At 40.7% G+C, this 13,194-nt stretch overlaps 1 protein-coding gene across 1 annotated transcript in view; it reads right to left on the bottom strand.

Moving 5' to 3' along the window:
- NPHP3 (nephrocystin 3) overlaps positions 1–13,194 on the bottom strand; it is a 184,240-nt gene that overhangs the window by 135,379 nt on the left and 35,667 nt on the right. Inside the window, exons 7-9 of the mRNA XM_053690853.1 lie at positions 11,303–11,463; positions 4,075–4,225; positions 1,864–1,938 (exon numbers count right to left, since the gene is read on the bottom strand). Coding sequence (XP_053546828.1) covers positions 1,864–1,938; positions 4,075–4,225; positions 11,303–11,463 — 387 coding nt within the window. The remainder of the gene's footprint in view (positions 1–1,863; positions 1,939–4,074; positions 4,226–11,302; positions 11,464–13,194) is intronic.

Below are 13,194 nucleotides of genomic sequence, written 5' to 3'. Positions count from 1 at the left end.
AAGTCAGACAGTTCCCCGGCTAAGTGATTGACATTAGTTTGAACATGCTCCCCAGTATGTAGAATTTCCAGACGCTGGTAACAGGCTGCAGTTGTGGAGTTTGCAAACGCTCCCTGGCAGTGACAGACTAGGCTGCCTTTTGTTAGCGGGTGTGTGGAGTGACATTAGTTTTTGTTAGCCGGCTCCCTGGCAGTGACAAACGCTCCCTGGCAGTGACAGACTAGGCTGCCTTTTGTTAGCGTGCGTGTGGAGTCATGCTTTGAGCCCAAGGTGTAATCTAACATTCGGGCTGGAAGGGTAGGGATCTCCCAGTGCAATATTATGCACTGCAGGGTCAGGAGTGCTTAGCAACCATTGTATATAACCGGAGCTTGTATTTTCCTATGCAAGACTTATCCTTTATTTCCGGACTGATCTCCCCCTTCCTTCCCAGAGCTTGTTACTTTCAATTCTTGTTCATGACGCCGCATTTACTAACTTATGTATTGCTGTGTTAAAAAATCTTATTACTATTAGTCAAATTTTAAACATTATCTCCACAAACACTGCAGCACACGCTCTGCAAGAATCACATGTGCTGCTGTTGTATGCATCACAGTGAGCGTGTGCTGCAGATGTGATTCCTTCTAAGCAGCAAATACATAATAGAAAAATATGCGTGCGTGTCATGTGACTGGTGTACCTGTGTGTAACGCACGTCACAATATGGCGGCATGCATACACCCATAGAGCACAGGTATACCATTGTTATTGAAAACACTTTTTGGGGTAAGATGACAAGTGGGCATAGACATTCATGCTAACTTGATTTTGATTGATTAGAAGGAGCAAGATTTAAGGATTTTAGCAGGCAGGTGTTAAGTGTCCCTTTAAGGAAATATTATTCATGATACCAGCTCTCTTCTTCTAGTATCATGCCATACACAGTTTATTGGTTTAATGTCACTATGCAACACTTTATGTAACACAATTCTTGTTGGCACTATTAAACTGGATCATTTCTTGGTATATGACACTATACCTTTAATATTTTACTATAACTCTTTATCTGTCACCTTTAAAAGTGTCACTTTATTACATTGGTACATTAAACTAACGCTTTTCCCAGTCTGTGATAAATGATTTACCTAATTGGAATCTGCACTGGAGATATTCTTAAAAATTAAAGTGATGGTAAATTCCAGACTATGGGGTCTATTTATGTAGGTGCGGACATACATGATCCGCTATAGTGAATCATATCCGCCGCACAACGATAAATGCCCACAGCATACGCTGTCTGCATTTATCATTGCACCAGCAGTTCTGGTGAACTTCTTGTGCAATGCTGCCCCCTGCAGATTCGTGGCCAATCGGCTGCTAGCAGGGGGTGTCAATCAACCAGAGGTGGCGGATGAGTTAAGGAGCAGCGGTCTTAGGACTGCTTAGAACTGAAGCAGAGAGGGTCGGAAGCAGCATTCGCTGCTTCATAAATAGAACCCTTAGAGAATGTTGCAATAAAACATAATATTTTTTTTAAAAAAGTGTATATATATATATATATATATATATTATAATAAAAGATTTATAATGTTAATTGGATGTTCACTGGATTTGTCATTAAAAAAAAAAGTTCATCCAAGTGGGTCGGCATAACATTGCAATAGGCGCATTACTATATGCACTAATTTAACCCTTTCACAGATGGATTAAAAACAAAAAAGCTACACATATACTTTTTAATGGCAAATATTACATATATGGCATCTGATTACTTAAAGTTTACCATCACTTTAAGTTGCAAGTCCTGTAGTACCCCTTACTTATTGCCCCATGCCTCTCACCCATTTTACCAAATGCTGAGAAACTAGGAGTGAGAAAAACCTGCTTAATGACTTGTTCCACTTGACAGAATGTTTCATATGCGCCTTCCTCCGGATCTGCACAGTGGTCAATGATCTGAAATATCAGAAAAACAAATCAGTATTTAATAAAGCATTCATTTAAATATTTCAGTGGTTTCTAATTTAAAAGGACATAAAAATGGCACGATTTATTTTGTGTAATTTGTGTGTAATTTTTGCACGTGTTTCCCTTCACATACAGGCATGAAAAGTACGGCCCATAGCAAAATACATAAATCTCAATGTAAAATGTTACTTTCCGGAATCCTATATCGCTAAAGGATATCACTTGAGAGAAGAGCTTTAATGAACCAAACTTGGTGGTCCTAATTCCAAACCTTATTAGATCATAAACTCCCTTTTGCTTATATTCTTATTAAAGCCCAACATTAAGGTCCAAAAGTGACCAATTTCTTTTTCTAAAGGGATTTTGTTATAATATTGTTAATGTTGATATAATGGAACATTTGTACTGACTTTCAGATTAACATCTTTATATGTAATCACAGTGCAATATTGTTTCAGATATTTGCATTCTATGCTTTTCACGTTGCCACATGTGATTATGTTACTAGCTATGTATTTTAACTGTTGGCTAAACCTCAATAAAAAAAAATAAAAAAATTTGCTGATATAAATAACACTATGGGCTCCATTTATCAAGCAGCGGATGTTGCTTCGGAGTCCCATCGTTTCAGTTGAGCCTGAAACAAAAGTTAAGAGGCTGCGGTCTTAATCATCCTGATCCAATACAATCGGAATGATTGACAGCCCCTGCTAGCGGCCGATTGGCCACCAGTGAGTATGGGGCAGCATAGGACAAGTATTTCTGGTGAAATGCTTGTGCAATGATAAATGCGGACAACAAATACTGCCCACCTGCAGCGATGTCCAGCAGTAGGCATCTCTCCTTCCACCCAGAACCCTGCACAGCAAGATAAAAATTTAGGGACCTCACAGTAATGATGAGATTTGTTAGATAATGTTTGCCAGACCACAGAGCTTCAGAGAATCAGATCCTTAGTCTTGATCACTTTGCAATTTGCCTAGACTCTGATAACCTCCTTTGCAAGGGTTACAATACACAGTTCTATGCATTTTATTCTTATTTCTTTATGTCTCTTTAAAGCTTTACAGCACAAAGATTGTGTGTCTTCTTCAGACATCAGGGAAAGGTGATGCAGATTTCTGTAAAGCACATTGTGATGATAATAACATATTATTAAATAATAGTCGGTGGTGTACTAGAATATTCATAAAAACAACAACTACAAGAATCAAACTATTATCATATTAATATTATTTATCAATATGCCTTATTTTATCCTGCTCTGAAAACACATTATCTGAACATATCACCCAAACCATAACATATCTGTAAGTATTAAAGGGACACTGAACTCAATTTTTTTCTTTTGTGATTCAGATAGAGCATGTAATTTTAAACAACTTTCTAATTTACTCCTATTAGTAAATGTTCTTCATTCTCTTGGTATCTTTATTTAAAAAGCAAGAATGTAAATTTAGATGCCGGACCATTTTTGGTGAACAACCTGGGTTGTTTTTGCTGATTGGTGGATAAATTCATCCACCAATAAACAAGTGCTGTCCAGTGTTCTGGACTTTCTTTTTCAAATAAAGATAGCAAGAGAACGAAGAACATTTGATAATAGGAGTAAATTTGAAAGTTTCTTAAAATTGCATGCTCTATCTGAATCACGAAAGAAAGAATTTGGGTTCAGTGTCCCTTTAAGTATTATATGAAATATTTTTACTAATCCAATGTCATATTTTTATCTTCTGCAGATACAAATTTAGATATGAAACCCACATTTTTTCTTTCATGATTCAGACACAGTTCTCTTGGTATCTTTTGTTGAAAATCAGGGGCGTATGTTTAGAAGCCGGCCCATTTCTAGAGCACTATATGGCAGCAATTTTGCAAGTATGTTATCCATTAGCAAGAGCACTAGATGGCAGCACTATTTCCTGTCATGTAGTGCTACAGACATGTGCACGCTACCTATCTAGGTATCTCTTTAATAAAGAATAACATTTCATAATAGAAGTAAATTGGAAAGTTTTTATTAAATGGTATGCTCTGTCTGAATCACAAAAGAAAATGTTGGATTTTCATATCCCTTTAAGGAGAATGATATATACCAACTTTACATAAGGCTACAGTTCTTACCTTTGTCCTGCTGGTCTTATTGGGGTCTTGGTCTAGTAGCTGCTGCAAGAACGCTGAGCAGCTTGTGCCATCCTCCGCCTTACGATAAACAATGCGCGGTTTGGCCTCAGTATTCTTCAGGAATGCTTCATTACAGTCCTCCCACAGGCAGCTACATTTCAGATCAAAACACAGATTATTGGCAAATCTATAACTAGCTTCATTCTATAGACCCTGCTAACTCCATAAAGACTAGTGTTTGATTCCTTCATTGCTCTCAACAAAAATGAGGGGGTTGTTGTGGGTGTTTTTTTTTTTGGGGGGGGGGGGGGGGGTTAGAACTTTTTATTTATTGAACATTTGCAGATACAAATAGGAAAATATGATGCAATTGTGAATAAGCAGAGACAATGCATACAGAAAGTCTGTTATTGCCTATCATAAGTAGAAATGTGCTCAAACTCAAAAATGCTCCATATATAGAAAGACAAAAAACAGAATTTATGCTTACCTGATAAATTTCTTTCTCTTGTGGTGTATCCAGTCCACGGGTTCATCCTTTACTTGTGGGATATTCTCCTTCCCAACAGAAAGTGGCAAAGAGAGCACACAGCAGAGCTGTCCATATAGCTCCCCCTCTAGCTTCACCCCCCAGTCATTCGACCGAAGGTTAGGAAGAAAAAGGAGAAACCATAGGGTGCAGTGGTGACTGTAGTTTAAACCAAAAATCTACCTGACTAATAGCCAGGGCGGGCCGTGGACTGGATACACCACAAGAGAAAGAAATTTATCAGGTAAGCATAAATTCTGTTTTCTCTTGTAAGGTGTATCCAGTCCACGGGTTCATCCTTTACTTGTGGGATACCAATACCAAAGCTTTAGGACACGGATGAAGGGAGGGAACAAGACAGGTACCTTAAACGGAAGGCACCACTGCTTGTAAAACCTTTCTCCCAAAAATAGCCTCCGAAGAAGCAAAAGTATCGAATTTGGAAAATTTGGAAAAAGTATGCAGCGAAGACCAAGTCACTGCCTTACAAATCTGTTCAACAGAAGCCTAATTTTTAAAAGCCCATGTGGAAGCCACTGCTCTGGTAGAATGAGCAGTAATTGTTTCGGGAGGCTGCTGGCCAGCAGTCTCATAGGCCAAATGGATGATGCTTTTCAGCCAAAAGGAAAGAGAGGTAGCAGTCGCCTTCTGACCTCTCCTCTTACCAGAATAGATAACAAACAATGAAGTTGTTTGTCTGAAATCCTTAGTTGCTTGTAAATAGAACTTTAAAGCAGGAACCACATCAAGATTGTGTAACAGATGTTCCCTTCTTTGAAGAAGGATTAGGACACAGAGAAGGAACAACAATTTCCTGGTTAATATTCTTATTAGACACAACCTTAGGAAGAAAACCGGGTTTGGTACGCAAAACTACCTTATCTGCATGGAAAACCAGGTAAGGTGAATCACACTGTAAAGCAGATAACTCTGACACTCTTTGAGCAGAAGAGATAGCTACCAAAAACAAAACTTTCCAAGATAAAAGTTTAATATCAATGGAATGTAAAGGTTCAAACGGAACCCCTTGTAGAACTGAAAGAACTAAATTCAGACTCCATGGCGGAGCCACAGGTCTATAAACAGGCTTGATTCTGACTAAAGCCTGACTAAACGCTTGAACATCTGGTACCTCTGCCAGACGTTTATGTAAAAGAATAGACAAAGCAGATATCTGTCCTTTTAAGGAACTAGCTGATAATCCTTTCTCCAATCCTTCTTGGAGAAAGGACAATGTCCTGGGAATCCTAATCTTACTCCATGAGTAACCCTTGGATTCGCAACAACAAAGATATTTTCGCCAAATCTTATGGTAGATTTTCCTGGTGACAGGCTTTCTAGCCTGAATCAGGGTATCAATAACCGACTCAGAGAAACCACGCTTTGATAGAATTAGGCGTTCAATCTCCAAGCAGTCAGACGCAGAGAAATTAGATTTGGATGTTTGAAAGGACCTTGTATTAGAAGGTCCTGCCTCATTGGCAGTGTCCATGGTGGAACAGATGACATGTCCACTAGGTCTGCATACCAGGTCCTGCGTGGCCACGCAGGCGCTATTAGAATCACTGACGCCCTCTCCTGCTTGATTCTGGAAACCAGACGAGGGAGGAGAGGAAACGGTGGAAAAACATAGGCCAGATTGAAGGACCAAGGCGCTGCTAGAGCATCTATCAGCACCACCTGGGGATCCCAGGACCTGGACCCGTAAAGAGGAAGCTTGGTGTTCTGACGGGACGCCATCAGATCCAACTCTGGAGTGCCCCATAGCTGAGACAGCTGGGCAAATACCTCCGGGTGGAGTTCCCACCCCCCCCCGGGTGAAAAGTCTGACGACTTAGAAAATCCGCCTCCCAGTTGTCTACTCCTGGGATGTGAATTGCTGAGAGATGGCAAGAGTGATCCTCCGCCCACCTGATTATTTTGGATACTTCCATCATTGCTAGGGAACTCCTTGTTCCCCCTTGATGATTGACGTAAGCTACAGTCGTGATGTTGTCCGACTGAAATCTGATTAATTTGGCCGCAGCTAGCTGAGGCCATGCCTGAAGCGCGTTGAATATCGCCCTCAGTTCCAGAATGTTTATCGGGAGAAGAGCTTCTTCCCGAGACCATAAGCCCTGAGCTTTCAGGGAGTCCCAGACTGCAACCCAGCCCAACAGACTGGCGTCGGTCGTTACAATAATCCACTCTGGTCTGCGGAAACACATTCCCTGAGACAGGTGATCCTGAGACAACCACCAGAGAAGAGAATCTCTGGTCCCCTGGTCCAACTGTATTTGAGGAGACAAATCTGCATAATCCCCATTCCACTGTTTGAGCATGCATAGTTTCAGTGGTCTGAGGTGTATCCGAGCAAAAGCGACTATGTCCATTGCCGCTACCATTAGTCCGATTGTCTCCATGCACTGAGCTACAGATGACCGAGGAATGGAATGAAGAGCTCGGCAAGTGGTTAAGAGTTTTAACCTTCTGACCTCCGTCAGAAATATTTTCATTTCTACCGAGTCTAATAGAGTTCCTAGGAAGGAAACTCTTGTGAGGGGGGAGAGAGAACTCTTTTTGATGTTCACCTTCCACCCGTGAGACCTCAGAAAGGCCAATACAATTTCCGTGTGATACTTGGCTCTTTGGAAAGTCGACGCCTGAATTAAGATGTCGTCTAGATAAGGCGCCACTGCTATGCCCCGCGGTCTTAGAACCGCCAGGAGGGACCCTAGAACCTTTGTGAAAATTCTGGGAGCAGTGGCCAACCCGAAAGGAAGAGCCACAAACTGATAATGCTTGTCCAGAAAGGCGAACCTGAGAAACTGGTGATGATCTTTGTGGATAGGAATGTGTAGATACGCATCCTTTAGATCCACGGTAGTCATAAATTGACCCTCCTGGATCATTGGTAAGATTGTCCGAATGGTCTCCATCTTGAATGATGGGACTCTGAGGAATTTGTTTAGAATTTTGAGATCCAGGATTGGTCTGAAAGTTCCTTCTTTTTGGGAATCACAAACAGGTTTGAGTAAAAACCCAGCCCTTGTTCCGCAATTGGAACTGGGCGGATCACTCCCATTTTATGTAGGTCTTCTACACAGCGTAAGAAAGCCTCTTTCTTTGTCTGGTCTGTAGACAGACGAGAAATGTCGAACCTTCCCCTTGGAGGGGAGTCCTTGAATTCTAGAAGATATCCCTGGGATACAATCTCTAAGGCCCAGGGATTGAGTACATCTCTTGCCCAGGCCTGAGCGAAGAGAGAGAGTCTGCCCCCTACTAGATCCGGTCCCGGATCTGGGGCTACCCCATCATGCTGTCTTGGAGGCAGCTGCAGGCTTCTTGGCCTGTTTAGCAAAATATCCAAGAAGCGCCTAAAAGGAGGCAAAGGAAGAATCTAACAGATTGAACCAATAATAATCAAACATTTATTAACATATAATTTCAAGTATTAACATAATAATTAATAACATGGATCCATGTAACACATAATCTTAAAATACAATTAAGAACAATATAAAAACAATTGACAATTTGGACAATAGAATCCTATCATAAATCAATAATAAATATTATTGTGAAATATCGCCATTTAAGGAGATAAACAGATAAGAGTCAGATGAAATGATCACCTGATTTTTCATTATATTTTTTCACAAGAAAGGGGATTATATCACACACTCTTTGGAATCATTATCATCATTTAGAGATCATTTCATCTGACTCTTATCTGTTTATCTCCTTAAATGGCGATATTTCACAATAATATTTATCTTTGATTTATGATAGGATTCTATTGTCCAAATTGTCAATTGTTTTTATATTGTTCTTAATTGTATTTTAAGATTATGTGTTACATGGATCCATGTTATTAATTATTATGTTAATACTTGAAATTATATGTTAATAAATGTTTGATTATTATTGGTTCAATCTGTTAGATTCTTCCTTTGCCTCCTTTTAGGCGCTTCTTGGATATTTTGCTATACTATTGTTCTATTTAGGGTGAGCTAGATACCCTATCATCCAGGAGCTATAAGGAAGTAGGTTGAGCGCTGTAAGATATCCTAAACCTAATTTCTTCTTGGCCTGTTTACCCTTGTTCCAGCCCTGGTAAGGTTTCCAGGCTGACCTGGGTTGTGAAGCGTTACCCTCTTGCTTTGTAGCAGGGAAGGATGAAGCGGGACCGCTCCTGAAATTCCAAAAGGAACGAAAATTATTTTGTTTGTTCTTTATCTTAAAGGACTTGTCCTGAGGGAGAGCATGGCCTTTTCCCCAAGTGATTTCTGAAATAATCTCTTTCAATTCAGGCCCGAAAAGGGTCTTTCCTTTGAAAGGGATGTTCAAGAGTTTGGATTTTGACGACACATCGGCCGACCAGGACTTTAGCCATAACGCCCTGCGCGCTAAAATGGCGAAACCTGAATTCTTTGCCGCTAACTTAGCTATTTGGAAAGCGGCATCTGTGATAAAAGAATTAGCCAGCTTAAGAGCCTTAATTCTGTCCATAATGTCCTCATATGAGGTCTCCGTCTGGAGCGCATCTTCCAGCTCCTCGAACCAGAAAGCAGCTGCAGTAGTTACAGGAACAATGCACGCAATAGGCTGGAGAAGAAAACCTTGTTGAACAAAAATTTTCTTAAGTAAACCCTCTAATTTTTTATCCATAGGGTCTTTAAAAGCACAACTGTCTTCAATTGGTATGGTTGTGCGTTTAGCAAGTGAAGAAACAGCCCCCTCCACCTTAGGGACCGTCTGCCACGAGTCCCGCATGGGGTCAGATATGGGGAACATTTTCTTAAAAACAGGAGGGGGAACAAACGGAATAGCTGGTCTATCCCACTCCCTAGTTACTATATCCGCAATCCTCTTAAGGACCGGAAACACATCAGTGTAAACAGGAACTTCTAGGTACTTGTCCATTTTACACAATTTCTCTGGAACCACCATAGGGTCGCAGTCATCCAGAGTAACTAATACCTCCCTGAGCAATAAGCGGAGGTGTTCTAGTTTAAATTTAAAAGCCAACGTATCTGAATCTGTCTGAGGAGAAACCTTTCCCGAAACGGAAATTTCTCCCTCAGACAGCAAATCCCTCGCCCCCACTTCAGAGCGTTGTGAGGGTATATCGGATACGGCTACTAAAGCGTCAGAATGCTCAGAATATGTTCTTAAAACAGAGCTATCACGCTTTGCAGGTAACATGGGCAGTTTAGATAAAAACACTGAGAGGGTATTATTCATAACTGCCGCCAAATCTTGCAAGGTAAAAGAGTTAGACGCACTAGAGGTGCTAGGCGTCGCTTGAGCGGGCGTAACTGGTTGTGACACTTGGGGAGAGGTTGACGGGCTAACCTTGTTACCTTCTGTCTGAGAATCATCTTGGGCCACATTTTTAAGTGCAACAATATGTTCTTTAAAGTGTATAGACATATCAGTACAAGTGGGACACATTCTGAGAGGGGGTTCCACCATGGCTTCTAAACACATTGAACAAGGATTTTCCTTGGTGTCAGACATGTTTAACAGACTAGTAGTAACACAAACAGGCTTGGAAATCACTTTAATCAAGTAAAAAACACACTTTGAAAAAAACGTTACTGTGCCTTTAAGAGATAAAAAGGGCACACAATATTGCAAAACAGTGAAAAATGCAGCAAACTTTTCAAAATTTTCACAGTATGTACCTAAAGCATTAGTAAGATTGCACCACTAGCAATAAAAACGATTAACCCCTTAATGCCCAAACCGGATCGTCAGTAAGCCAACAAACCGGTTAAAAAACCTTCAGCACCTTGCCACGGCTCTGCTGTGGCCCTACCTGCCCTTAGGAACCAGATTTGTGGGGAAAAGGCTTCTTATAGGCCCTCAAACTGCAGCAGGACCCTCCATGTGAAACAGCCTGAACTTCTAGTCAAAATTAACTGCGCATCTGAGGCGCGAAATTAGGCCCCTCCCACCTTACTCTGGTGCTGTGAAGCCTAAAGAAACACTCCTAAGTGCTTTAATAATAGCCATGTGGGTAACAGCCCCTGAAAGAAACCCAAAGGAACCTTCAAAGTGTCTCAAAAAACGATATTTTCAATAAAAACCCGTTTGCCATTAAGTAGTGTCAACCAGCATAAACTAGCCCTGTTATGTAAGCTTGTAATTCCTTACTGAGTCTCTGAATACAGCTTACCCTTCCCTCATGGGGATATTATCAGTCTTTTCCAGCATTATCACAGTCTTGTCTAGAAAAAAATGACTGAACATACCTTATTGCAGCCTAACCTGCAAACCGTTCCCCCCAACTGAAGTTTTCTTGTACTCCTCAGTCCTTTGTGGGAACAGCAGTGGATTTTAGTTACAACATGCTAAAATTATCTTCCTCCCTGCAGAAATCTTCATCTCCTTTCTGCTAGAGAGTAAATAGTACACACCGGTACCATTTAAAATAATAAACTTTTGCTTGTAGAAAATAAAAACTACAATTCTAACACCTCATTCACTTTACCCTTCCGATTGCTTAGAGCCGGCAAAAAGAATGACTGGGGGGGGGAGCTAGAGGGGGAGCTATATGGACAGCTCTGCTGTGTGCTCTCTTTGCCACTTCCTGTTGGGAAGGAGAATATCCCACAAGTAAAGGATGAACCCGTGGACTGGATACACCTTACAAGAGAAATTATATTTATGTGTAATGTATAAAAATAAAAGTAAATGGATTATTTTGCCTACCTGGGCAAGGAAGAACACATAAACAAAATAACCAACGAGCTCTTCTCAATTTCCCACTTCCTTATAGCAGCGTAATGGCTTTCAGATTCTTCAGGGAAAATAACTACTTGAAAGAAATACCCTAAAGCCTCACACATTCTCTGAAGTTTCAGGCAGAAATCCTATAATACAACAAGACACAGTTTGATCAGGAGAGTGTAGATCTACTCATAAAAATACTGTTTGTGGCATTGTTCATTGAAATAAATAGTGCTGACATAGGGCTAAATGCTTTACAGTCAACTACTGATAGCATCAGATCCAAAGCATAGCAACAGGCCAGTCACTATCAATAGCAGCAGGTCAAGCATCACACTTAGCTTTTACAAATTAGATCAGTTGGTGGTTATCATTTAATGTGTGCCCCAATATTGGGGTAGATTCCAATCCTTCTAAACTTGTTTATCAGTGGTTTTAAGGATCCGGATCCGTGTTTTAAAAAATAAATAAATAAAAGATGCACCCAGGTGGTAAATCGCCATAGAACAGGCTAACAATAGTATTGAGCCAGTTGTTCGTTCCTGTGAGTGTGCTTCTCTCTGTGTGTATTTAGTCTCCCTATGGGAAAAAGGGGAAACCAGACGTGGACTCCTTGCTCAGTGTGCTTAGAGGAATATGGCTACACCTCACTGACGAGGCCCAATGAAGGCTGAAGCGATCGTCAGGGGTTGCTGTGTTCCTTGTTCAGAGAGGAATTGGCTGGAATTTCAGCGCTGGACTGACCGTAATAGGCGGGATCAGACTGATATACTACAGGAAAGTTCTTCTCTGTGAAAAGCATTACTGGGCTAAAAGAAGCTGCACCCAGGTGGTAAATCGCCATAGAACAGGCTAACAATAGTATTGAGCCAGTTATTCGTTCCTGTGAGTGTGCTTCTCTCTCTGTGTGTGTGTATATATATATATATATATATATATATATATATATATATATATATATATATATATATATATATAAACTAATATTGTTCATGATACTGTGTCTATAGCTTCTGTTCCTCTGTTCCATACATGGTTGATATGCTCCAGTTCTCTCTGGTACACTTTACTTGACACTCTTTAGTGAAACTGGATAATTTCTTTGTGTAATTTACCTCTGTTTTTTTTGCATATTAGCTAGCAAGTTTCATCATGGGATACTTTGGGGTCGATTTATCAAAGGCTTTGCAAGCCTTTCGACCCAGTACGGCTGCAGGTTCTCACAAGAGAACCTGTACGTATTATTTAACAAGCAGCGGTCATCAGACCGCTGCTTCCATAATCTTTCGCCACCTCTAAAGTGGCAAAACTCAATCTCTGCGGTCTAGTCCAACCGGGGAGATTGACAAATCCTGCGCGTGCTTAATTGGTTGTGTGCGGGCAGAGGGCGGGATTGCACGCGAGCGCAAAATAGCGCTCGTATGCAATGCTGAAATCTGCCAGGGGAATTCAGCCCGCCAGAGGCGAGCTGTGGCGGACAGGGGTGCGTATGTACGCCCCTGTCCGCCCCAGCTTGATAAATTGCCCCTTTTATGTCTAATATTTCACAATGCCACTTTTATTGTTTTAGAAAACTTTGCCTAAGTCCATTTCTATGTTTGAGATACTCTTTATATCTTTTTTTTTAATGAATCTGCACCTAGGCTTAAATTGATAAAAATTGCTTATGGCCGAAGTACCCCAGTACCCCACAGATATATGTACCTCAGGCTAAGAAAATTATATAGGGAAGTAAAAAAAACTGAAATAATGGAGGAATAAATTAGATACATAACTTAAAATGAAAGGAATAGATTAAGTGGATGGACGATAAGGAAACAAAATTGATAAAAGAAAGGAGGAATAAAATGCTAAAACATCCAGCCGACACCTAC

This window comes from Bombina bombina, chromosome 8, assembly GCF_027579735.1.
Source record: "Bombina bombina isolate aBomBom1 chromosome 8, aBomBom1.pri, whole genome shotgun sequence".
NCBI classification, from domain to species: domain Eukaryota; kingdom Metazoa; phylum Chordata; class Amphibia; order Anura; family Bombinatoridae; genus Bombina; species Bombina bombina.
The sequence above is the reverse complement of the archived record's forward strand: the minus strand, read 5'-3'. Positions and strand labels throughout refer to the sequence as shown.